The 24,109-nt window shown below is 45.4% G+C and overlaps 8 protein-coding genes across 8 annotated transcripts; 5 read left to right on the forward strand and 3 right to left on the reverse strand.

Moving 5' to 3' along the window:
• Positions 1-353: 353 nt before the first annotated feature.
• PAAG_06170 (hypothetical protein) lies at positions 354-1,985 on the forward strand (the record flags this gene model as incomplete). Its single annotated transcript, XM_002791859.2, has 1 exon — positions 354-1,985. One exon carries the CDS (start codon positions 354-356, stop codon positions 1,983-1,985), a length of 1,632 nt encoding a protein of 543 aa, XP_002791905.2.
• A 2,692-nt stretch (positions 1,986-4,677) lies between these two features.
• On the forward strand, positions 4,678-6,225 carry PAAG_06171 (hypothetical protein; the record flags this gene model as incomplete). The annotated part of the gene is made up of 1 exon (XM_002791860.2): positions 4,678-6,225. One exon carries the CDS (start codon positions 4,678-4,680, stop codon positions 6,223-6,225), a length of 1,548 nt encoding a protein of 515 aa, XP_002791906.1.
• An 893-nt stretch (positions 6,226-7,118) lies between these two features.
• PAAG_06172 (glucokinase) lies at positions 7,119-8,749 on the forward strand (the record flags this gene model as incomplete). Its single annotated transcript, XM_002791861.2, has 2 exons — positions 7,119-7,316; positions 7,397-8,749. The coding sequence occupies 2 exons, from the start codon at positions 7,119-7,121 to the stop codon at positions 8,747-8,749; spliced, it is 1,551 nt and encodes a 516-aa protein (XP_002791907.1).
• A 1,081-nt stretch (positions 8,750-9,830) lies between these two features.
• PAAG_06173 (hypothetical protein) lies at positions 9,831-12,302 on the forward strand (the record flags this gene model as incomplete). Its single annotated transcript, XM_002791862.2, has 9 exons — positions 9,831-9,840; positions 9,896-10,219; positions 10,380-10,399; positions 10,567-10,603; positions 10,718-10,785; positions 10,885-11,186; positions 11,317-11,391; positions 11,460-11,527; positions 11,623-12,302. The coding sequence occupies 9 exons, from the start codon at positions 9,831-9,833 to the stop codon at positions 12,300-12,302; spliced, it is 1,584 nt and encodes a 527-aa protein (XP_002791908.1).
• A 775-nt stretch (positions 12,303-13,077) lies between these two features.
• PAAG_06174 (hypothetical protein) lies at positions 13,078-14,165 on the forward strand (the record flags this gene model as incomplete). The annotated part of the gene is made up of 3 exons (XM_002791863.2): positions 13,078-13,139; positions 13,573-13,630; positions 13,752-14,165. The coding sequence occupies 3 exons, from the start codon at positions 13,078-13,080 to the stop codon at positions 14,163-14,165; spliced, it is 534 nt and encodes a 177-aa protein (XP_002791909.1).
• A 323-nt stretch (positions 14,166-14,488) lies between these two features.
• Positions 14,489-17,542, reverse strand: PAAG_12172 (hypothetical protein; the record flags this gene model as incomplete). The annotated part of the gene is made up of 2 exons (XM_015847695.1): positions 14,489-16,975; positions 17,099-17,542. 2 exons carry the CDS (start codon positions 17,540-17,542, stop codon positions 14,489-14,491), a joined length of 2,931 nt encoding a protein of 976 aa, XP_015702686.1.
• A 514-nt stretch (positions 17,543-18,056) lies between these two features.
• PAAG_06175 (peroxisomal matrix protein) lies at positions 18,057-18,983 on the reverse strand (the record flags this gene model as incomplete). The annotated part of the gene is made up of 5 exons (XM_002791864.2): positions 18,057-18,092; positions 18,223-18,360; positions 18,465-18,628; positions 18,740-18,852; positions 18,934-18,983. The coding sequence occupies 5 exons, from the start codon at positions 18,981-18,983 to the stop codon at positions 18,057-18,059; spliced, it is 501 nt and encodes a 166-aa protein (XP_002791910.1).
• Positions 18,984-19,825: 842 nt separating this feature from the next.
• On the reverse strand, positions 19,826-20,827 carry PAAG_06176 (hypothetical protein; the record flags this gene model as incomplete). Its single annotated transcript, XM_015845809.1, has 2 exons — positions 19,826-19,941; positions 20,614-20,827. 2 exons carry the CDS (start codon positions 20,825-20,827, stop codon positions 19,826-19,828), a joined length of 330 nt encoding a protein of 109 aa, XP_015700035.1.
• Positions 20,828-24,109: the final 3,282 nt, after the last annotated feature.

Here is a 24,109-nt window from a genome sequence, read left to right on the forward strand (position 1 = left end):
CTAACATACCAACACGCTTTTGTGTTGAACATCTGTCATCTTCGACATTTCTACTCTTCGTCTTCGTCTTCAACTTCCCCTTCCTGTTCCTTTTCTCTGCGTGTGCATTACATCTTCCTTCGATGTTGCCTCTCGTTTCTACCTCTCTCTGTCTTTCCCTAAATATACACCCCAGTGACTCTGCCCCCTATAATCACTAGGGGAAATAGCCAAAAGATACCCCTACACTCTTCTCGTCTACTTCCATACTCACAATGATCAACGGGCTCTCAGGAGATACCTGTTGACTTCGACATCAAAGGCTTACGCCGGTCCTGAAAAAAACCAGCGCGGTTGCTCTCATATTCACTCCAATGTTGTATGTCAGACCCAAGTTGTTGGCTTCCGTCGCCGCCATCTTCACCATCGCCCTGTTCCTCTGGAGTCTCAACCACTATGATGACGCTGCCCTGAATTGCTTCACTAAGCCTGGCCATCGTCTCTCCTCTGGGCTTTGTTCATCTTTTCCATCCTTCTCATCCTCCTCATCCTCCTCATCTCCCCCCTCCCCCCTGCCAGCCTCATCACCATCACATCATGGAACTCCTCAACCAAAACTCGAATTGGGACAGCCAAACCAGCTCTGCGATACATCAGGCATAGTAACAACCCATCCCCTATCCTTCCCAGAATGGCTAATCGCAAAGAACTACACACGCACCTATCTGCGGGCCCACCGCCTTGCCCCCGAAACACAATTCAAATCCCTAGAAACCATCCACGGCCGGGTTCTGCAGCCTTTCCGCCCCATGAACCGTGGGATGACAGGAGATCAATCCTCCAACGAGAAATCCCAACCCTGCCCACCCGTAGTGGACATCGATGTAGCCGCTGACCACGACCCATCCCAGACATCCAAAATCCTCTTCGGCCTCGCAACAACCACAGACCGTCTACGCCACTTCCTCCCTTCCTTGCTATACTCCTACGGTTCCACGCAAGCTAGCCTCCTCGTCCTCGTCCCCTCCGACACCGAAAACCTGCGCGAGCACGAAGCCTTCTTCCGAAATGCCGGGCTAGACATCACCCTCCAAACAAGCCCCCTGGAATTCACAGACCGCTACTTCTCTCTTGTCAACGCCTTCATATCACACATCGAAACCCACCGGCCCGACACAACCTGGGTCAGCTGGGTGGATGACGACACCTTCTTCCTCTCCCTCCCCTCCCTAGCCACAAATTTATCCACCCTCAACGCTTCAAAACCCATCTACCTTGGCTCCCTCTCGGAAGCAAGTACGCAGGTCGATACATGGGGCCACATGGGCTTCGGGGGCGCGGGGGTCTTCGTTTCCATTCCCCTACTCGAACAACTGTACGATGTGTATGAGATGTGCGTGCAATGGGGTTCCCAGCCCGGTGACCAGAAGCTGGCGCAGTGCATTGAGACATTCAGTCATACAAATTTGACGACGTGGGATTCGCTATATCAGGTGGATCTACGGGGCGTTGTGGACGGGCTCTTCGAGTCTGGGAGGAGAATTGACAGCCTGCACCATTGGGACAGTTGGTACACAAAGGATGTTGTTAAGATGAGCACTGTTGCCGTTGTCGCAGGGAGGCGGTCTGTACTGCGCCGATGGCGGTTCGACGAAGGTATCATCCTCGACGAGGAAACGAGGACAATATCGAAAATCTTCTGGGTCTTGACGAATGGCTACTCGCTTGTGAAATACACTATAACGGACCCGAAGCTATTCGCCACCGATGCGGTGGATTTCGATAAGATCGAGAAGACATGGGATGAGGAGCATGGGTTTGAGAGGAGGCTTGGGCCGCTGAGGCCGAAGGAGCAGGCAGGCGTGAGGAAGGAGAGGTGGTTGTTGGAGGATGCGATTGTTATTGGGGGGGATGTGTATCAGAGTTATGTGAGGAACGGGGAAGAGGAAAATGCTAGAGAAGGGCATAGCGTTATTGAGTTAGTGTGGTTGGGGTCAAAGATGTGAGACAGGCTCTGGTGGTTGCGGTGGCACACCTTTTTTTTTTTTTTTTTTTCCCTCTTTTTAATAGATTTGACTAAAAATAAATAAACTAGTTAATATACACTAAGAATGACTGACAGAATAATTTTCTAAGATGGAAATCCACGATTAATAAGTAAAAATAAAAGATAACTACTCAGCTGTCAGCAGAGTATGAGATCATGCTGGTCTGAAGATGAGTTGAAATGTTAGAGCATCGACACTCCATTCATAGCTAGTTACAGAGTTAGTTAATATAAAAGCCAAAAATAAAAATAAAAATAAAAAATAAAAATAAAAAATAAAAAATGAAAAAAAAAAAATAAATAAAAAAAGAAATGAAACGAAAAAGGGAGAGGAATGCTGAAGGCACTTGGCAAATTGGCTTCTAGGAAATTAGCACAAATCCATCCTCCTCAGCTATCAAGATGGCGGGGGTGAGACGGGATGCAATTGTACCCGGTGGTCCAGTGTCGACACGCACAGCTGAGTAGTTAAGGGGGACCTGTGGGAGTCAGTTAGTTACCCAACAGACATTGAACAGGTGTGTCAGTTTAAATGGTGGCTGCTACATTTCGAGATTATTTTTGAAGAATTGTCCATATCTACAAATAACTAACAATACTAGTTGGAAGGAAGGGTTGTGATGATCAGTTATTGGGTCGTTTCGTTACAACTTCACCTAAGAAGTCATTTTTAACGTAGTTAATTCCACCACTTGAAACCGCGGACACTATCGAACCGCGGGTTCTCTTTGAAAAAATCATCAAATATTCAACTCAACCATCTTCAACACATCATTTCTTTGTGTTTTTAATTCACAATGTCTCTATCTCAAGAATCTCACATACAGTTGACTATTGCTGCATATAAATTGAAAAACAATTCAATCAAAAATAAAAGCTGCAAAGATATATGAGATTTCTAAAACTACTCTCTGTGAACAATTTGTTGGCATCAAATCACACTTGGAAAATATAAATGATCATAAATTGATAGAGATTGAAGAAAATATTTTTCTCATGCAATTGCTGAATTCAGATAAGTGAGGCTTTTTAATCTGAATAAAATTTCTATATGATATGACACAGATTCTACTTTAAATATACACTTTTGATTCTATTATTACTCTCAGAGTCAACTGAGTATCTAGATTTGTTAAACATTATTTTCAACTATATACACATTATAATTATCATATATTCTACTAACAGATGAAATAAAAGAATCAAAAAATTATAAAACAGTGATTAGAGATGATATAAAATTATTTAAAAATATAAAATTAATAAAATGATATTTTTAACTTTAATAAAACTAACTTTACAATAAAACTCTATCATTTTTAAAAGTTTTTATTGTAGCTAAATGTAGTAAGAGATCACATATAATTATTCAAAGAAATTATAATTAAATCATAATTATTGAATATATAAAGTCAAAAAGTATTTTATTTTATTAATGATAATTCTAAAAGAGAGAAACATCAAGTATCTTGATATCAAGAATCAGCTCTTTTTTAATAATGAAGAGTGCTATAAGTACAAGTAAGTGAATTTTAATGTAATAAATATATTCTGACTTGAACATTTTAAATTATATTATAAATGCTATTCAGTAAGTATAAAATAACTATTTATTCTTAATGATCATAATAATTATTTGATTGTCAGAATTTAAAAATTTTATAATGATAATATAATTTTCTATTTTTACATATTTGTTCATATCTTTTATCTTCTTTAATCACTGAATATTGATGTTTTTATGTCACTAAAGTATATATATGAAAAGCTGATTGAAGTAATAATGATTGCAGAAAACAAACATATAATAAAGATAATTTTTTATCTTTTTATTTATCTGCATCTTTACCAAAGGAAATATTTATAATGGCTTTGCTGAAGTAGAGCTTAAATCATTAAATATAGAGAATATTCTATAAAATATTATCTTTTCACTATATATATCAATATCACTGCTATCATCTACAGCACAGATGACAATGAATACAAATCTTCTTCTTCAAGAAATCAAGATTCTACAAGCAGAGAATGAGTGATAGATGAAGAAAAAGACATGAAGACATGCTAATCTAGGTCAGACTACTCTTCTATCTATACAGGAATATCATAGGCGTGTTCAGCAGCTTGATATGCAGGTTTAAACTCAGATATCTCGCCAGCGAGCTCCACCATGCTATAGTGACTGTGTGACTTTTGAACATACTCTATGCAGTTGCTCTAATAAACAGCTATATACTCAACTATTAGATAATCTTAATTTATTAATATTTTCAATGTTTAAGCGTTGTTGGTTGTTGAATACATTGAATATTTGATGATTTTCAGAGAGAATCCGCCGCTCGGTGGTTGGATTACATTAGTTACCACGGTGATGCATAATTAAAAGCTAGTAAGTAGTAGGGCTCAGCGGGTGACTGCGGGTGGCTTTGGGTGGCTGTGGGTGGCTGTGGATGCGTTAGGCTTGGGCCTAGGGGCGCTAGGCCTCTCTCGGGGAATGAATGGTATGGCCGGGACGCAGCAAGCGGAGTCTAGCTTCCAAAGTTCCAACTGCTCAACATCGCTCCAATCCCCAACCCCTCACACACCTTCCCAAGGGGCCCTGCCCCCCAACCAGAAAAAAGGCCGGGAGTACAAGACGGAAATCATAAGAGATGTCCACTCTTGATCCCGCCTTGAAATCTTGGGCTCTTCCCCGTCTCTCCGCCCTCCTCCAGCTCGACCATGACTCCCTCACTCAGCTGCTGGAATACACATGCTCACTCGACCATGATCAGGGCGCGGAGCATCTACGGAATATCCTGGGCGACTCAGCGAAGGCGCTGGAGTTTATTGTTGGGTTTGGGGAGAGGTGGAGGAAGAAGAAGAAGGAGGAGGAGAAGAAGAAGAAGAGTGGGGCTGGTGCTGGAGAAGGAGGAAATGGCGGTGGTGCTGGGAAAATGAGAAAACCACCGCCATCAGCTGCCGGCCCGCTGATATCAGAGTTTATGCCTAATGTGCGCTCGAAGCCTGCAAAGGCCTCATCTGCCGCAAAAAGGCAACAGCAGCAACATCTAGCAACATCATCCCCTTCACGAAACCGCAGTCGTAAATCTCTTTCCGGCTCCGGTTCCGCTACCTCCACAAGCACAGATAACATCGCCGATCTATCTGCCGCCATCGCCCAACTGGAACTCACCACAAATCCTACCCTATCCTCGTCCTCCAACTCCATCCCTTCGAAACCTCGAAAATGCAACTGTCTCGCCACGCTACACCCTCTCTTTACCCCAGCTCCTAACTGCTTAAACTGCGGCAAGATCATCTGCTCCCTGGAGGGGCTTCAGCCTTGCTCCTTCTGCCAGCAACCGCTGCTAACGCCCGAACAGGTGCAGGGGATGATTCGCGAGTTGAGAGCGGAGAGGGGCAGTGAGAAGATGCGCGCGCATAATCGGGGCTATCAGAGGCATGGGGGAGGGAATGAGGAACTGCTGTTGCCATCATCTGCAGATGGAAATGGAAATGCAGATGGAGTCGTATCAGATTTAGACGCAGCAAAAGCCCACCGCGACAAACTACTACAATTCCAAGCGCAAAACGCACGCCGGACAAAGGTTGTGGATGAGGTTGCAGAGTTTGAGACGCCGGATGTCCACGGGCAGAGTGCGTTGTGGATGACGCCGGGACAGAGGGCGTTGGCGTTGAAGAGGCAGCAGAAGGTGTTGAGGGAGATGGAGGAGAAGGGGAAGGAGGAGTGGGAGAGGCAGGGTGGGAGGATTGTGGTTTCGTTGAGTTTAGAGGGAAAAGGGAGCGGGATGGGGTTAATTAGGAGAGTGGAGAGATGGGAGGAGGCGGAGAAAGAGGTGGAGGGACAAGGGGTTGGAGATATAGAGGGGGATGCGGATGAGGAGATGGAGGTAGGTGGAGCTGGAGAGGAGATGAAGGGTGCTTTTGGGAATAATCCGCTGCTTGCTGGTGGGGGTTTGGTGAGGCCTATTTGGAAGCCGAAGGGGAAGGGAACGGCTGACGGGAATGGAGATGGGAATGCGGATGAGGGCGGGGTAGGGAGAAGGGGAAGGGAGCAGAGGCAGATGTGGAGAAGGGTGCAGGACGATGAGGGGGATAATGAGAGGTGGATTCTGGATGGGAACATGTATGGGTATGGGAATGGGAGCAGGGATGGGTCTATGGAGGTTGAAGGGGACGGAACGGATTGTGGTTGATTTTATTTAAGTACTCTACATTTTTTTTTTCTTTTTCTTTCATTTCTTTCTCTTTCTGTGGAATTACGACGGATAGATGGATGTGGAGTATGGTCCTCTCTACGTTGGATTTTAAAAACGCATATTTTGATACGGATGGATGAGATTTGTAAACTGGCCCAGCATGCCATTCGCATTCATCATTCCTTGCATGAGCACACACAAAGCATCAATTGGACTTGGGATTTTGGTAATTAGGAATACTAAATCATCTGGAGGCTAATTTTTTTTATAATTGGAAACATAGGTAAACTGGATATGTGCTCGTCGGCTATTTTGCCTATCCCGACTTTCGGTCCTTTGCGGTTCCTTGCAACAATCCACTACCCCTCTTTGCCATCCTTCAAGTCCAATTCCCCAGATTATTTGCCCTCCAATTTTACTCTTATTTCTTATATTGAGTGATATATCGCTAGCATTGATATCTAGACAGTGTCCGTTCCTCTTGCTATCTCAGATCTGGGCAGTTTATCCTAGAGATTATTTACCCGTCAAGTTACCCGTCAACGTCATCCATCCATCAAACTTGGCCCGGACGTGAGGAGAAGAAAAAAGGGAAGATAGAAGAACAAGAAGGGCAATCCGGAAAGAAAAGAAAAGAAGGGAAAAGATCGCCTTTATGAACTGTATTTTCTTGGATTCTATCAATATCCCATCTTCAGAATTTATTTTGTTCTCTCCATCCTACTTCATCATTTTTGTTAGGTAGAGACTTGGAGTTGTTGCACCGAAAAGACCCTTCGTCCACAGTGAGATCAAGATACTACGCCTCAATCCATACAACCAACGAGATATTCATATCATTATATACTTATTCTACACGTTAAAATAATTTTGCATTTACATTCGCAGCCATGTCCTCGTCCTCTTCCTCCTCCTCGGTCCTCGATGAAGCCCGCCGCATCGCCGCCCAGTTCGAGTATTCGGCGGAAGAGCTCAACCGCGGCGTCAGAGAGTTCATCCGGGAGATGCACGAGGGGCTGGAGGAGGAGGGTGCTACACTGCGTCAGATTCCGACATATGTAACTGCCGTGCCAGAGGGTACGGAGAAGGTAGGGTTTCTTTCTCCATTCTCTTTCGTCTAACCTCAGCTACACATGGGCTAACAGTTTTTTAATCTAACTGCGTATAGGGCGTCTACCTAGCCGTAGACCTAGGTGGAACCAACTTTCGCGTCTGCTCCGTAAATCTCCACGGAGACTCGACCTTCTCCATCTGCCAATCCAAAGTCCCCATCCCAAGCACTCTCATGACCACAAAGAATAGCGCAGACCTCTTCTCCTTCCTCGCTCTCCAAATCGAAAACTTCCTCGCAACCCACCAATCCGAACACTTCGATTTACACATCAAGAAACGACAAACCGGTCAAATTACAGCCCCTTACACAGACGACCATATCTTCAATCTGGGCTTCACGTTCAGTTTCCCCGTCGACCAACACGGGATTAACAGCGGCACTCTCATACGCTGGACGAAGGGGTTCGATATAAAAGAAGCTGTAGGGAAGGATGTCTGCAAGTTGCTGCAGGATGCCATAGATGAGCGCAAGCTGCCCGTCCGCGTTGCGGCACTGGTCAACGATACCGTCGGCACGCTCATGGCGCGCTCGTATAGCTCCCCTGGCCCATCGAAGGCGCTCATAGGCGCTATCTTCGGCACGGGCACGAATGGCGCCTACGTCGAGAAGCTGGCGCGGGTAACCAAGCTGGACAAGAAGAATGGTGACAGCGCTGCTGCTAAATATGACAGGGCAACTGGTGAGATGGTTATTAATGTTGAGTGGGGTAGCTTTGATAACCATCTCAGCGTCCTGCCGACTACGATCTTCGATAGCGACCTGGACAACGACAGCGTCAACCCAGGTATTCAGATGTTCGAAAAGCGCATATCGGGCATGTTCCTAGGCGAGATCCTGCGACGCGCTCTGCTGTCCATGGTCAAGGATCCGGCTGTGAAGCTCTTCAGCAACGATTCCGCTGCTAGGCAAAACGGATTAGTGACAATCATCCCGGCCGATTCAGGCCTTCACAAGCAATGGGGCATAGACACCAGCTTCCTCAGCACAGTGGAAGCGGACGATTCACCGGCCTTCGATGCCACACGCAGCCAAGTGAGGCAGGAATTCGGCATCGAAAACGCAAGTACAGACGACTGTCACGCCGTGAAGATTCTGGTGCACGCCATTGGCAAGCGGGCGGCGCGGTTAAGTGCCCTTGCGCTTGGCGCGGTGATTATCTCCACAGGTAGACTGAGGGGGGAGGGGGAGGTGGAGAAGGGTGACGGGGTGGTGGATATTGGGGTTGATGGGAGTGTTGTTGAGCATTACCCAGGGTTTGAGGGGTATTTGAGAGAGGCATTTAGGGAGATTGAGGGGATTGGGGAGAATGGGGAGGCTAGAATTACGATTGGTGTTGCGAAGGATGGGAGTGGCGTCGGGGCGGCGCTTGGGGCGCTTGTGGCGGGGAGGACGGGTGGCAGGGAATAGTTTTTTTTCCCTCCTTGATACGTTTTTGTTTATTTAGACAGTTACAAGGAGATATCTATCTATTACTAACTTGTCGTAGTAGGTATTCTCCCGTATATATACAATGCCTGGTTTGAAAGCCACACAGTTACACACACTATCATCAATCTCTTTACGTTAAATACTTTCCCTACAATAATTTGACAATAGCGTAACACAACAGTAACTTAACACTATAACTACCATTTCTTTGACGAAGAGAAATCATACATAGATACGACGGTATCTTCCGACCCACAAGAGGTACCTTGCCCGGTACTCACTTCTCTACTATAGCTATACCTATATATAGATATCTACCGCCTAGATCCTCCAACAATGGCTCCCCACCAAACCCAAACCTCAATAGACTTTTCGCGTTTCCCTCTCCTCGGAAATTGTTAAGGACTCAGCGTTCCCTTCTCTCTCAATCGGCCTAGGCCCGCCCAGACTATCCCCGGGTCGATCCGTTAAGTTGCTCTTGACCCAGGGTTGGGTTGGCAGCTTTGGGGTCCCTTGTCTACATGCTGGGCAGTGATGGCAGCACACAAAGAGGCAAAATTGAGAGACAAAATACAGTTCAACGATGAATATTCTAGTCCTTGATGACATGTTCTTCTCACTGCAGGTGGCTGGAAGTTCAATGTCGCAGTTATGAGGTTGATCTCGGTTTATCTCTCATCCCTCTGTGCCTTGAATTGTTTTATTATCTTTATCTTTTCTTTTTAATTTTTTATTATTTTACTTCTTTTTATCTATATATATTTTAATTCTTTTTAAGAAAAATACTGCTCTCTGGGAATGATCTACGTTTCGGAACCCTGGTCCAATCTATCCATCCCTCTGATCTCCTTCCTGGCCCGAACATAACGTACAGTGACTACACATCTACACCAATCCTCACATTCAGCAGGAAAGATTAACGACTCCTGCACCCGTCGCGATTATACGAGCCAGCCACCATCGTCCAAGTGAAAGCTTAGGAGACCGCATGCGCGTGCGCCTCGCAAGCTAGACGATACAGTTCTTGTTTTACAGATGGAAGAAATGTCCCATCAATCCCATGCGACACGGTGCGATATATTGCATCGTCCTCATTGTCAATATCAATACCAATATCAATATCAGACTCAACGTCAGCGCCAGCATCGATACCATCCACATCACCAGTATTCCACAAGAAACCAGTGCAAGGGTTACAACAGGAGCAGCGACAAGTAGACGACAAGAGGAGGGTCTCCGTGTGTGTCTGGAGCGTGGAGAGAGGGATGAAGATGGAAATCCCCGCAAGCCCGCCACCGCCAGGTGTGCATTCAAATTTCAGAAACCCCGTTTCGATTGGTGATCGGTCTATCGTGGTGAATGCGGTGTTTTTGCCGTTGGCGATTGTTACGGTGCTGGTACGGTTGTTGACGAGGGGAATATTTTTGCGATATATTGGGATTGATGATTGTGAGTTTCGTGTCTTTTTTCTCCCCGTAGAAGTTTGGAATTGGGATGGGACTGGGAGAAGAGCGGGGAGGAGGAGAGGGAGTTGTAAAGAGGAAAAGGAGGAAGAGGATTGATTGAGATTCGTTGTTCTATGCTGACTGTATTTTGTCGAATGGGATAGATGTTATGGTATTTGCACTGGTACGTGATTCACCATTGAGCGTGGAGTTGTGTTACCATTACCGCTTCATTCGTTGGTGCCTCTGGCTATGCGAATGATGTGGAAAGCGATAGCCGCACGTCTGTATCCTACGCCAGACAAGATAATTCGCATTGCTAATCTGAGAAACTCATCTCAAAAACCATAGCTCTTCGTTGTTGCTTTCGCCATCACGATGATACTTGGTATGTTATATCTCTTCCATCTTCCAGTCAAATCTCTATGCGGCGTATTGATATTATTCGATATTGGCTCTGCACATATAAGAATTCGGTTCTAATTGTTTAATGTAAAAAAAGCTGTCGACTACGGTTTAGGAAAACACATTTGGGACATCCCTCTATCTCGCTACATAATATATCTTCGGGTATTCTCAACCCCTAAACCCCTAGAACCCCGCCGCTCCCTCTCACCCAACTCTGGAGATCCAACTACAACCCAACAACTAACATGAATAACCACCCAGATCACCTTCGTCGAAAGCATCCTCTACATCTGCGGCACCGCCCTGATGAAAATTTCCATAATCCTCTTCTACCTCCGCATCTTCCCGCCCACACGTGTCCACATCGTCTGTAAAACACTTATATTCTTCATTCTCGGCTATAGCTTCGCCAGTTGTATTGTGGTGATATTCATGTGCCGGCCTGTTGAGAAGTTCTGGGATGTGCAGATCATGTACGGCAATTGTATAGATCGGGCGGCTTCTTATTATGTAAATGCGGCAATGTCGATTACGACGGATATGATGACGTTGGCTATTCCTATGTGAGTGAATAATGCCTCTTTTTATGTATTCATATCATTGATGAGATATTATTGCTGGTATCAAACTGTGGAAGACAAAGAAGACAAGGGATATGGCTAACAAGATGTGGAAAAACTTTTTCTTTTGCAGACCCCTTATTCATAGACTTACCATCTCCCTCCGGCAGAAAATAATAATCGCCTGTATTCTTGGGATGGGCTCATTGTGAGTTGCCACCACCCTTTCAGCTGAGAGAAATACCCCCTCTAACTAAACTAACCTTGCACCCACAGCGTCTTCATAGTCAGCATCGTCCGCGTCTTCTCTGTTCACCGCCTCTTCACACAACCTGACTCGACCTGTAAGTTTTCAATCATCCTTTCCCTTTTGACCCCATAGTCTCCTTTCTGTTAAAAAAATCTTCATGCTAAACAAATCAAAAACCCCGTTATCCAGGGAACGCAAACAGAGCCACAATCTTGTCCATTCTCGAAATCTATGTCGGCATCCTCCTCGGTTCAGCACCAACCCTCCGCCCTCTTTTCCTTCACTTCATCCACGGTCGACAGGGCTCCCCGCGCCGCAGATTATCCAGTTCCTCAGCAGCAAGCTCACAGAGATGGCTGCGGTGTTGGACAAATGTGCAGCGGCGGTTATCGTGTTCTACATCTAGTGGGAGTGGTGGAGCTGGAGCTGGGACGAGCAGGTGCGGGTCGCTGTTCAAAAATACTGTTCATGTACAAGCGAATCGCTTGGATGGTATGTTGCCCCCACGGGAACAGCCGCAGCAGCCGCCGTTGACGGTGGTGCAGGAGACTTATAGGGATATGAGGAGGGCGAGGGGGACGTTGGGGAGACATCTCCGGAATGGATTGAGTGGGTGTCTTAGGCAGGGAAGGAGGGGAGATGGGGTGGATGTTTCGCTTGAGCGGTACGTGGAGGAGGACGGTGGTAGTGGGGACGGGGAAGCCGATGGGCTTGCGGATGTTGAAGCTGGTGCTGGGGTGGGGAGGGAGAGAACGGGAGAAGACAGATATCCACTGGGGCTCTATATGATTGATGAAGAGATGGATGCGAGCGATTCTAATGCCACAGTTACTATTTCTGGAAGTCGGAGTCGGAGTCCGAACATGTGAGAGAGTGGCCGCCGCAACCTTGGCATTGGTAATGGTAATGGTCATGAAGCAGTGGTAAACAGAGCTGTTGCTGACAAGGATACATTGATTGATGATGATTGATGATGATACCACGCTTTGATTTGGATTGTGATATATTGTTGGCTTGTTTCATGTATGTAAATCCTCAATGTGTATATAGTGTTCAGTGGTTAATGGGTGTGGAAAAGTGGTTCAGATTTTGGTTAACCGTCTTCAGTAATTATAAAATATGTTGGGTACTGGTATTTTGATGAATGGAATTCAGGTAATAAGTCATATAAATAATATTTAGCCATTCCATTCATAACATCTGTGATCTCCTACAAATATCGTAAAAACACATTACTATACACTGACCATTTCCCCCTTTTTCTTTTCCTCACGGAGGCGGACAGAAACCAATATCACATGACCAGAACAGAATAATCACGTGATCCTTTATTAAACCGAACTCGCTCAACAACTCCGGACTACAAAACCTTGGAATATCTTGATTCCCGCCCGCAATTGATTTTAAACAAATATAAAGAGCCTGTTTGTTGTGCGGCAAACCAATTGGCGAAAATCTCTTTTCCCGTCCGCTGCTCCGGGCTAAGAGAAGACTAACGGGAACCCAGTTACCGTTGGACTCACGCAAATTCGCCAGACGAAGTGAACATCCCCATATCTGTTGCCAAATCAAAAAGCCGTTCGCAGTCCGGGAACTTTTAAGCAAAAGCTATACCTAGACACAGTTGAAGACATAAACTACAAGATGGGAGCCGGAGGATCAAAACCTGCCGCGGCGGGAACCGCGTCTAGACATATCTTTTCAAGGTGAGTCGGGATGGGGAGGGTTCGGCATGGTTGATTTCTAGTTGTTTCGGTTTCATACTGTAAGCAACGGATTGCTGTGGGGATCTGAAATTTTGAATATGACAGCGTCTCGGAGAGGGCGGTCAATCTGTGTGGAGGGGATTGGATTGAACCGGAGTTGAATTGCCTCTGCCATTCGACTGTCAAAATGTCCGGAAGGCGGATTTGGTACCTTATGCGGGAACAGAGGGACTGCAGTTGTTGGGGATGAAGAAGAGACTTCCCGTTATTGACATATGATTTGACGACGGGTCTTGCAGATTGAATTCTATTTCTTCAGTTCTATTGGTTTCAGATGAATTCTAGTTCAATTCATGCTTTTTGTTCATTTTCGATAGAAGAGAGGAGGGGACGCAAATGCTCACTAATCCTCTGGAACTGGTTAAATTTACAGTGACACCCCCGTGCAATTTTCACAAGCATTCGTTGAATCCCTGCAGGAGAGTCCAGAGGTATGTCTATACTCTATATCTATGTCTACTTCACCAAAATTTTTACTTCCCCCTCCATCCCAAAACGTCACCCGAACTCCAAAACCAGGGAAAATGTATTCAAGGCTAACAAACCCCATAGACCGACTCAACCCGTGCCCAAACACTAGAACTACATATCCAAAACCGCATTGCCGCAGAACTCGAGCGCATCCGTGCCCGCGAATCTCAAACCCTCGCCGACCTCGAAAAGCGCCTGGCAGAAGACTCCTCATCCCCCTCTACATCTCCCGCCTCCACAAATACAGACGGCACACCGATGCAGGAACTGAGCAGCGCGCGGGTGCGGCAGGAGATCTCATCATTGAGCGCCAAGTTGGCGGAGAGGCGCAAGGTGCGCGAACTGGATGAGGGGGTTGAGAAGGCGCGGGGGGATCTTGTGAGGTGTTTGAAGGACAATGAGAGGAGGCCGTTGGATTGCTGGAGGGAGGTTGAGGGGTTTAAGAGGGAGGTTGGGCGGTTGGAGAAGAAGTGGGTGGAGAGTGTTGTTGGGTAGATTGGTGGTTGATTTGGAGTGGGTGGGGGTGGCTTTTTGATGTGATGATGTGGTTGCACTCTGCTGCATCTATGAGAGATTGTTTGCACATTTGTTTCTATCATTGTATATGTATTGGTTCTTTTCCCATGTGCTATTTATGGGTGATAGAAAATGGAGATTTTTGAATGTGTTCACATCATGTCCTGTTAAATCCTATCTCTCCTGCTTAAAAATGATAATGCCTTCAATCTGCAATTTTGCAGTAACTGGTCATTTATGTATCAATTTGCATTCGCATCATATCAATAGCGACAAACACACAAAGTACCTTAACCCTATTGTCACACAACCTCCCAAACCCCCAACCTCCCCACCCTCTCCCCAGCAGACCGGACAATACACACCCTTGCCAATTTCTCCCTGGACATCCCTACCTTTATCCCCTTGGCACCCTTTCCAGATACCTGGGACCGCGACTCAGACAAAGAATCCAGCTCGTCAAGACCAGAAGCGCCGCAACCAACCACCCTACCCACCAACACCGAAGCAACACCAGTCCCCTTCCCAGCTGTCAAATTATAATTCCCCGTCGTGACGAAGCCAATTAAATCCTCCTCGCCCGGCATGGGCAAGTGAGCTGCTGGTTGCGGGTCAGCGGATAGATCTGTCGGGAGTAGTTTGCTGCTGGCTTGGAATATTTGGGCTTGTTTCTGCTTCTTGCTCTGGTGCTGGGCGCTGGGTGTGCGCGCTGAGGGGCTGAGGAGGGATAGCCATTCATTGCGTAGGAAAAGGTTGGTAGCTGGGAGGCGATAGATGCGTGCGCGGGGGGTTGGGATGCCGCGGCTGATGAGGGTGAGTTTTACTGTGGCAAGGGCAGGGTGGGTGAGGTGGAATTGGAAGGGGAAAGGGAGGTCAGCGGAGGGCTTTGGCCTTGACTTTGCGTTGAGGATTGTGGAGGCGGTGGAGGGGGGAAGGTGGTGGATGTGTAGCGGCGGCCGGGAGGGACGGGTAGATGTATACGTGGTGGTACTTGTTGATTTATTCTGCTGTTTCTTCTTCTTTTTAATTTCTGTTTGATCACCTTCAACAACCGCAGTTGCGGGTTCACCGGTCTTTGCAAAGCCTTCATCCTTTTCAAGGGGCTCAGATTGGACAAGTCGTTCCCAATCACAAGCCCAACCTAGTCCAATTTCACCCTTCTTCGGCCCACCGAGATCAATGCTGTCATATGCAATGCGCTTCTGCTTCGGTTTGCGCTCCCATTCTTTCCTTCGAATCTCCCTCACGCGCATTTCCCATGCCCATCCGGCATTTGTTCCTGGGTAGTCCCCAGGAAACCAAGGCTCAGAACACTCAAATGAAAGTTGCTGCTTTTCCAGCAGGCCGCCAAAGCGAGGATTCCCTCCTGAGGATATGGGGTAGTACATGATATAATACCACACGGGTACAACACATTTCCATGGTAGCATAACTATGTAAGTACCCTGGGAATTTCCACCGCTAGATAAAGATTTCGGGCGTGATGCCAGGATGAGAACTGGTATGCGAGGGTCTGTAGGTTTTGGGGAAGGATATTCACCTGGACTGGCTAGGGATTTCCGGCGGTTGATGGCCTTTTGGCTAGGCAGGAGGCGAGAGGCTGTTAACCGTGCGGGGCGAGAGAATAGGTCCGGTCTAAGTTGTGTCGAATCAGGCTTCCATGCAGATAAGAGAACTGCAAGGTCATTTGAACTGGCTTCAGAAGTCGGAAGTTTGATGGTTCGAGGAGGATGCTGTAGACGAGGATCGGAAATATTGAAAGCTAGCAGAGCATTTTGTGGTAGTGATGCTGCATTTGTGAGGCCTGCGAGGGAAATCCATGTTGATTCAGGGGAACCTTTTGGCCACTCTTTCCCATCAGACGTAGGTATAGGCTTTAGAGCACCAAGCAGAGCCTCAGTCGCACCAGGTCCCGTAATCTCAATACTACCAATATCAAACCTAAGATCCTCAACCATGACTTGCGGATGTTGTACCTTTGCCGCTTTCAATACCTCCTCCCACACCTGCAAGAATGCTGACGGATGGACCCTTAGAAACATCCTCCGTTTAGGCTTCTTTGCTTTCGCCCCTGCATCAGCCATCTCGACATCCTCATCCGTTTTCTCCGAGCACCAAATGAGCGTAACAGGCGCAATTGGCCTTTTCCCATCTCCCATCTCCTCCTCTCCTCCGGTCTCAAACAGCCATACCTCCAACACCCTCGTCCCGGCCCTCCACTTTTTCCCCTTATTCCCCCACGCCTCTTCCCCAACCACACCCAGCGCCGTAAACAGCCGTTCCAGACATATCTCCAAACCCTCCAATCCGATGGTGGAAATATAGCTCATATCCCACGCAACGGCACCTCTCGCCCCACTAGCCCTATGAGTAGGCCTATAACTCTTCTCCGTCGGACTCAAAGGCACCACAAACCGCCACAATGGATCCTTTGGGCTCGTCATGTGCGCCCTCTTCGCATGGAACACGTGGGTGGGCAACCAGGTCTTGCACCGCTGGCGCTTCTTGAATTTTGACTGCGGCTTTTCAGGATGAGAAAGCCTGTTTTTCTTAATTTTCGGCACGCGAGGCGCAATATTGACATCGTGTGTTGGTCTTTTTTGGGATCCTTTCCCTTCGTCCTCGGGAAGGGGAACTAGATCCAGCGTCGTAGCGTTTTTCGCAGCTCGTCTAGCCTTGGAGCGGGAGTTCAGGTTCTGTAAGCGCCTGGCAGTCTCTAACCGCAAACGTAGGAGCTGTGTAGGTTTGCGTCGTCGAGCCGTGACCGTTGGTGTATTATCCTCAATCATCTACGCCTCTCACGTAAAATTTAGCACATAATAACCTCAAAAAAGACACAAACCGCTTATAAATTTGAAAAAAAAAAAAAAAAAAAAAAAGACTCAGCAAAATGGAAAAGAAAACACCCTCACCTCCCTCCGCGCCCTCGCCCTCAACCGACTAGGAACCCTCTTCACATTGTGACTAGCTGTCCTCCTCCGCAGACTCCTAGGAACTTTCTGAAACGCCCTGGATGCCAGTGCAGACTTCGAATTGCGGATTCCGGCCTCCAGCGCACGAACCTCGAATTCCCGCGCCGCTACAAAGGCGGATACATCGAGCTCACCGGTCTTGGAGAGTGCGGCGTCGGAGCTCTGGACGGCGAGCTTGCGGGCATCGTAGGTTCGGGCGCGTTTGCGGTCTGCGGAGTCTGAGGAGGGGATGGTGCGCTTTTTTGCTTGAATAGAAGCGGTGGTACGGGCGGGTCCCATTGAGGAGGATGCGCGAGGAGGGGGTTGGGGGAGTGAGTGTTGATGATTACTTTGGAGGGGAGGGCCGTTTTGCGGGTTGTTGTGGTGTTTAATCTGAGATGGCATTGGTAAGTTTTCTTTGCTTGCGCCTTCGGTGGTGGCGTCTGGGTCTGTTGCATAAATCAATAAAATCAAGCCAATCCAAAAACAAGACGGGCGTGTGTTTACGAATTTTTAGAAGTGTTCTTTAAGGGATCTTTGTTGTGTCAACATTTTTCTAAACAGTAATTATCGAGATGAGTGCAGCAAATGCAGTGTTAGTTATAGGGTAGAATGTTATGGATATGTCTACATAGATATACAGGATTCATTTACTTCAGATAGATATGGAGCTCCAAGTCGAATCACAAAGCTCTGATCTCAATTGGCCAGGACAAGCAGTTAATTTGACTTCTATTATTAGACACTTGATTTTTGCGGCCTTGCTACAGTTTTGTTTGGTTTTTCGGGTTTTTTTTCATCTTAAATGAGCATGTCGGATATAACCATCCTGTCGAGCGCCGTCCATGACTGAGGTAACTCAAGTTTCCCACACTTCTCTCAATCTGTCGAAAAGCGAAAGAGTCCCGTAGTCTAATTTCTATAGCTTGGACAGTACAGTTTCGGCACTCGAAACCTACAGTTGTGATTATCCGTGTTAGCCTTATCTTCAAAAAGAAACCGTTGAAACATTGAAAAAGCGTTGCCAACGACCGGAAAAAAAAAAAAAAAAAAAAAAAAAAAAGGGGGGGGTGGGAACGTCTTACCGTAACTCCCTTCGCAGGCTCTTTCTCAGCATAGGTCACCGTACCGTGGTCAATGATGATAGCATATCGAGCAGTTCGCTCGCCCATAGTCCAGCCAATGCTCTTGGAGAACGCAGTGTCCGTATCGCTCAGGAAGAGCTATTTTTGACCATTCGAATCAGCATTGGTTCATTCCATCTATCTGGTTTCAGGGTATTTCAAACGGGAAGAAAACTCCGCAGCATCAAAGAAGGCAAACATACAATGTCATCTCCTTTGACATTATTGGCCTTCCCCCACGCGCTCATGACGAACGGGTCGTTATATGCAATGACAGCGACGATGTCGACACCGTTGGCCTTGAAGTTATTCAGGTGCTTGATGTATCCGGGAAGATGGCTGATGGAGCAGCTGGGTGTGAATGCGCCTATACATCAGGGAACGGAATTGATGATTTAGCACCAGACCGTCGAAATCAACCAACCCCAACCAATTGATATTTGGGATCTCAAATTTCAGATTTAACTGGCATATCTACCTGGAACAGAGAATAGAACCACTTTCTTATCTGCCCATTCCTTGGAAGCATCATATGGCTGCGGTAGGCCACAGGCGGTGATCTCTCCCTTCTCTTCGGTCCACGGAACGTATCTGTTGTTGATATTCATTAAATGTTAGGCACGGAGCTTCTCAGCCGTTAAGAAATAATGAGCATTGGCTTGAGGTTCTCACGAGAATTTGACATCGGCAGGGAAACTGTCCCCAGCCCTGAGAGGAGCCATTGCGAATCAGTTGATTCGAGTGAATTGTTCTGAATAACCGTCAGAGACTCAGTCATGCCCACGCCTCAGGAGCGTCTTCCCAAGATACTGCAGGGACTGCCTTACCCAAGCACGGCTGTATTCTTGACGGATTGCTGCCTAGGTAACTATTAGATACTTTACCCGGCAGACTCCGGAAATTCTTGTGAGCGGTTAGGAGATAAAAAAAAACAAAGGGTTTGAATGAAACAAATATGACTAACAAACAAATACTTTTCCACAGAGGTATTTATTGAACTAGTTAATATGCAGTGCGAACCGTGGTTAATCATCAGTTTATCAATTGAGCGGTGATATCACGACTTCGAGGCGGAATCTCCAGAAAGTACCCCCGCGCATATCTTTGTGTGAAGTGATACCTCGGGCGGATACAAAATATCGGCTTACTTTATGGATGAATCAACTACGTTTAACTAACTATTAGTTAACTAGTTTAACTAACTCGCTTTGTTTACTAACATAAACCAGCTAACTAAACACTCCACCCAACCCGCTTTGCCGTTTTACTATTTACTTCTTTATTATTTAATCCTCACCATTCATGAACCAACCGTCATAGCTTCGATATGCTTCTAGCAATAGCCAGGTTCCAGAGAAACCACATCGGCGTCTGCCCGTAACTAGTCATCGTAGAGTCCTAGATTGCGATGCCTGCTCGCGAGAGCGCACGTCTATGACGCGGGCAATGAGGGATCAATCAGCAGAGCTTCGAGATCCATGGACACACATGTTGTCCCACGACAGGAGCAATCAATCCCCCCACATCATGGTAGATTCGAGCAGCTTCTGTTTCTCTGCTCGAATCAGTGGTTGTGTTTTTGGAGAACACCTTCATTCCTCTCATCTACCTGAGGATAGTGGAGCTGATCACCATCGAAACCCTTGAGGGTACTATTTGGGAAATTGGAGAATTGCCCAACTGTATGTATAATAAGCACCTTATGAGCGACTACATAACCCCCATGCCTAACAAAAAGTATACTGCAAAGAGAATTTACCGTTTATAGCAGAAGCCGTTTCAATTGCCGAGCATCATAGGGCCTGCAGCACTTAACGTGCACAGTGAGGTACATAGATATATATCCCTCAAGGCGGCTGTGCCTCTGGGGTTCAGAAGTCCGACTCTGCCATGTGGCATCAAATACCTAGAGATGGCTCCTCTTTGATGGCTAGAAACCCGCAATTTAAGCGCAGAAAGCATGGGCTGCAAGTGTCTTTTTTCAAGACAATCAGTATTTGCCGCTGCTATTATTCTTGATTAATCCTATTGCTACTGATGCTAAATTTTTAACATCAATTTTCATTTTCTAGTGTCTCATGCAGAAATACAGCCGTTACAACTGCGCATAGCTGTAATGAATGTTCTGAGCTGGAGATCGCGTATAGGAAGCTTCCCTTATATATATCCTCATGTTATAAGAGTGGATGGTGGTTCCTTCAACGCCTCTTCTTCGGAAAAGGGTAGTAGTTAATCCTGCTGTTGAAATGAGCTGGGCAACTGTTCAATACGGTATCTATCTAATGATGTCATTTAATTCATGTGAGTCTCAAGGGGCTTTTGATCCAGGCGTATTTTGATGGTATTAAATACTTCCTTCTCGTAGGATCTCAAGGCGGCGGAATTCATTCGACATGACTGGTGGATGACGTGAGCTTGACTTGTTCGAGCTGTTATTTCCTAGAGGTGCCCATAACGTACGGTTAATCGCAGACTTTGCCATGCGAACAAGGTAACTATGGAGGGACTTTTTTAAGAACCTTGTGCTTTCTTCCTCGGGGCACATGGTGAAGAGTTTTGCTCCCATTGTATCTGGCGAGTTTAAGGGGAAATCTGGTCACTGTCTTCTAAGACGAAGGGGAGAAATCCATTCTTAGGCTGACTAGTTACCCTCGAGGTATTTAACTAGTTAACTAATAGCGGGGCACTCTGAATAAAGGGGTTGGCGTAGTAATTGGAAACCATAAATGTGAGCAAAGGCCCTGCCCACTGGAATTCGGCAACGGGGAAAAAAGAAAGAAAGAAAAGAAGAAGAAAGAAGAAAAGCCATGTGTATAAAAACACTGAGGGCTGTAGCTGTTCAAGCGGGGAAAAAGGAATCCAGAACGAAGCCACTGCGCAGTTAGCCAAGTTGCTTGTGTCAAGGATAGATTGCTTGATTGATTATGAGGCGATCGCTAGCTACGCGGAAGTTATATACAGTGCGGATTACGTAAGAAGGCGGATAGGCCTGACACCCCCACTCACCGATGTAACTGTACGCGAGATTACATACAAAAAATAGCCTGTAGCTAGGTATCAGTGCATAATTTGACTGGAAAACCCATATTGTTGAAAAATCAGTCATTTCCTCCATATAATCATTTCCGCCTGCTTACCGCGTCTTCTAATATCTGCCGCCATAGAGCATATCTAGTCACCTCAAGTGGCTTGGTCAGCCTGTCTGCCACATTCTCAGCAGACAGGACATAATCAATCAAGATCTCATTCTTGCAGATGAGATCCTGAAGAGTATGGAAGTGAACCTCTATATGCTTAGAACAGCATGGAATAGTCTCACTTTTGACCAGTTTAATCACTGATTTATTATCTGCCTGAATTGTATACATCAGCTTATTGACTGATGATTCAATCAAGCCATCATTATCATCAAGATTATTGAGCTGAGACAGCATGAAGCTGGCATCCTCCAGCAATTCCCAGAGGCAGACAAGCTCATAGGCAGTCTCTGAGGATGTGATATATTTGGCCTTGATAGATGATTTTAAAATGTCTGTCTGCTTGCTGCTTTGCCAAGCAACAGAACCCCCTGTCATATAAATGACATATCTGATGATGAAGTAGGAACCCAGATCACAGTCTGCTCAATCAGCATCAGCAAATGCCACAGATTCTATATTCACATCTTTTCAGTAGGACACATCTATGTCAGGCATACCTTGTAGATATCTAAGAATTCACTTGAATGCTGCTCAATTCTTTGAGATAGAGTGAGAGCTGAATCTTCCTAGAAAGTCAGCAGCAAAGCTTATATCAGAGTGTATGTTGGCAGCAAGATATTGCAGAGAGTCAACCTCTGATTGATAGAAACATAATATAAATTCCACTGTATAAGCAATTGATTCTTCATTATCACTCATGAAATCAACATTCTCCTTCATAGGGGAAGATGTTGAGTGGCAGTCATTCATTGAGAATTCCTCAAGCAGGTTCTTTATGAACAGTGGCTGGGACAGCAATAATGATTCAGTATCTCAATCAATCTTCATACTCAAATATCAGTTCAAATTGCCTACATTCTTGATCTCATAATTAGCAGTGATCTGGGCTTTTGTCCACTCAATATTCAATATATTTGAGCTGTATAGGTGAACATCATTCATGTAGATGATTATATAGACCTTGTAGATGTCATTTATGAAAAAACCAGTATCATAAGAACTGATGTGGAAGTCTGTTTTCAATAGCATTTTTCACAGCTTCTCATATTATAATAGTGCTGCTTGCTTCAGATCATATAGTCTCTGCATCAATTTGCATATCAGATCATCACATTTCTCACAGAACCTGGCAGATTAATGCATATATATATGTTCATTGATGGGAAGCTGAGCATTTAAGAATGCTGTAACTATGTCAATCTGCAGAATGTGCCATTCTCAGAATACTGAGATTGTCATAAGTGCTCAGGAGATGAAAGCTGATATAACTGGCATGAATATCTTTGAGTAGTTGACATTCTTTTCTTGATAATTGCTGCAGACTATTCAGTGAATCTTATATCAATCAATTCTACCTGTATTATTAATCTTTTTGTCAAACACTCATTGACCATGTAGAATCATCATATCTGAGGTTCTTTCAACTAGCCACCATGCACCAATCTACTTGAGACAGTTAATCTCCTTAATACAGACATGAAAGTAATATTTCCAATCTGCAGATGCCTGAGCCCAAGTGAGATTCTTCAGAACTAGCAAGCTGACAATCTCAGAGTCTGCAAGGACATCAGTTGAATTGTCAGTGAAATCTCTCACTGAGATCTTTCTCACTGAAGTAATATTCTCAGTAAGCATTGAAGAATTCTTCATCTCTAAAGTAGATTCTGAGAGAGCAGTAGTGTTCTGCATTAAAAATGTTGAAATTCACACAATAATCTCATAGTCTATCTATCAATTATTTATAGAGTGTAGAAATACTGAAGGGGCAGGTAGAGACTCCTCATCCACCATGAAATCATCTGTTGATAAATCATGTTGAGTGAAGAGAATTGCAATCACAGTCACACAGACAGTGAAAGACAAGTTCTTGACATCTTGCTCAGACAGAGCCAAAGAATTTGTCAAATGAAGATCTTCTTGAAATATCATGTCTTTTGATGTGTAAAGGTGACTGTTAGAAGAATCAACTAATCTATAATTAGTAAAATCATCATAGTCTGTAAATATAAGCTTCTGCAATCACAAAGTCATCTTCATATTTGACTTGAGCACTATTTTTAAATAAGCCTTGTACCCCCATCAGTGAATTTCATATGTGGAGGGCAGGGCCCTGAGCCAAGCTTCATATGAGATAATTGACTTTGGATCTGAATCCTCTACACCATTATAGAGCTTGGCTGATGTTGACATAAGATTAAGCATTTCAGTCACTGCAATTATCATCTCACCTCATATTTGAGGGAGGAGCAGATGAATCTATTAATAACATTTGAGTTTTTTTAATAATCAGGTCAATAGAATGTTCAGACACACCATCTTGCTGCAGAGTATGAGGCGGAGTTAGTTCTCATTTAATACCCTTACTCATCATATAGGCAGCTGCTGTGTTTGAATTCAACTCACTATGATCAGAGTGAATAATCATGACACTATGATTGAGCAGATTCTTCATAAATTGGTTAAAGATCTATATATATTTTAGAGTCTCATTGTGGCACTTCAATAGAAAGGTCTACTGCATTCATGTGGTATTGTCAGTGATCATTATTGTAAGCTTCTTACTCACATAGAATGATGTATCTTCTTCATTATCAAGCATTTCTCTACCTTCAAATAGGTCCACCCAGATCTTAAAATCTTTGTGAGTG

Source organism: Paracoccidioides lutzii (assembly GCF_000150705.2).
Source record: "Paracoccidioides lutzii Pb01 unplaced genomic scaffold supercont2.17, whole genome shotgun sequence".
Taxonomy (NCBI): domain Eukaryota; kingdom Fungi; phylum Ascomycota; class Eurotiomycetes; order Onygenales; family Ajellomycetaceae; genus Paracoccidioides; species Paracoccidioides lutzii.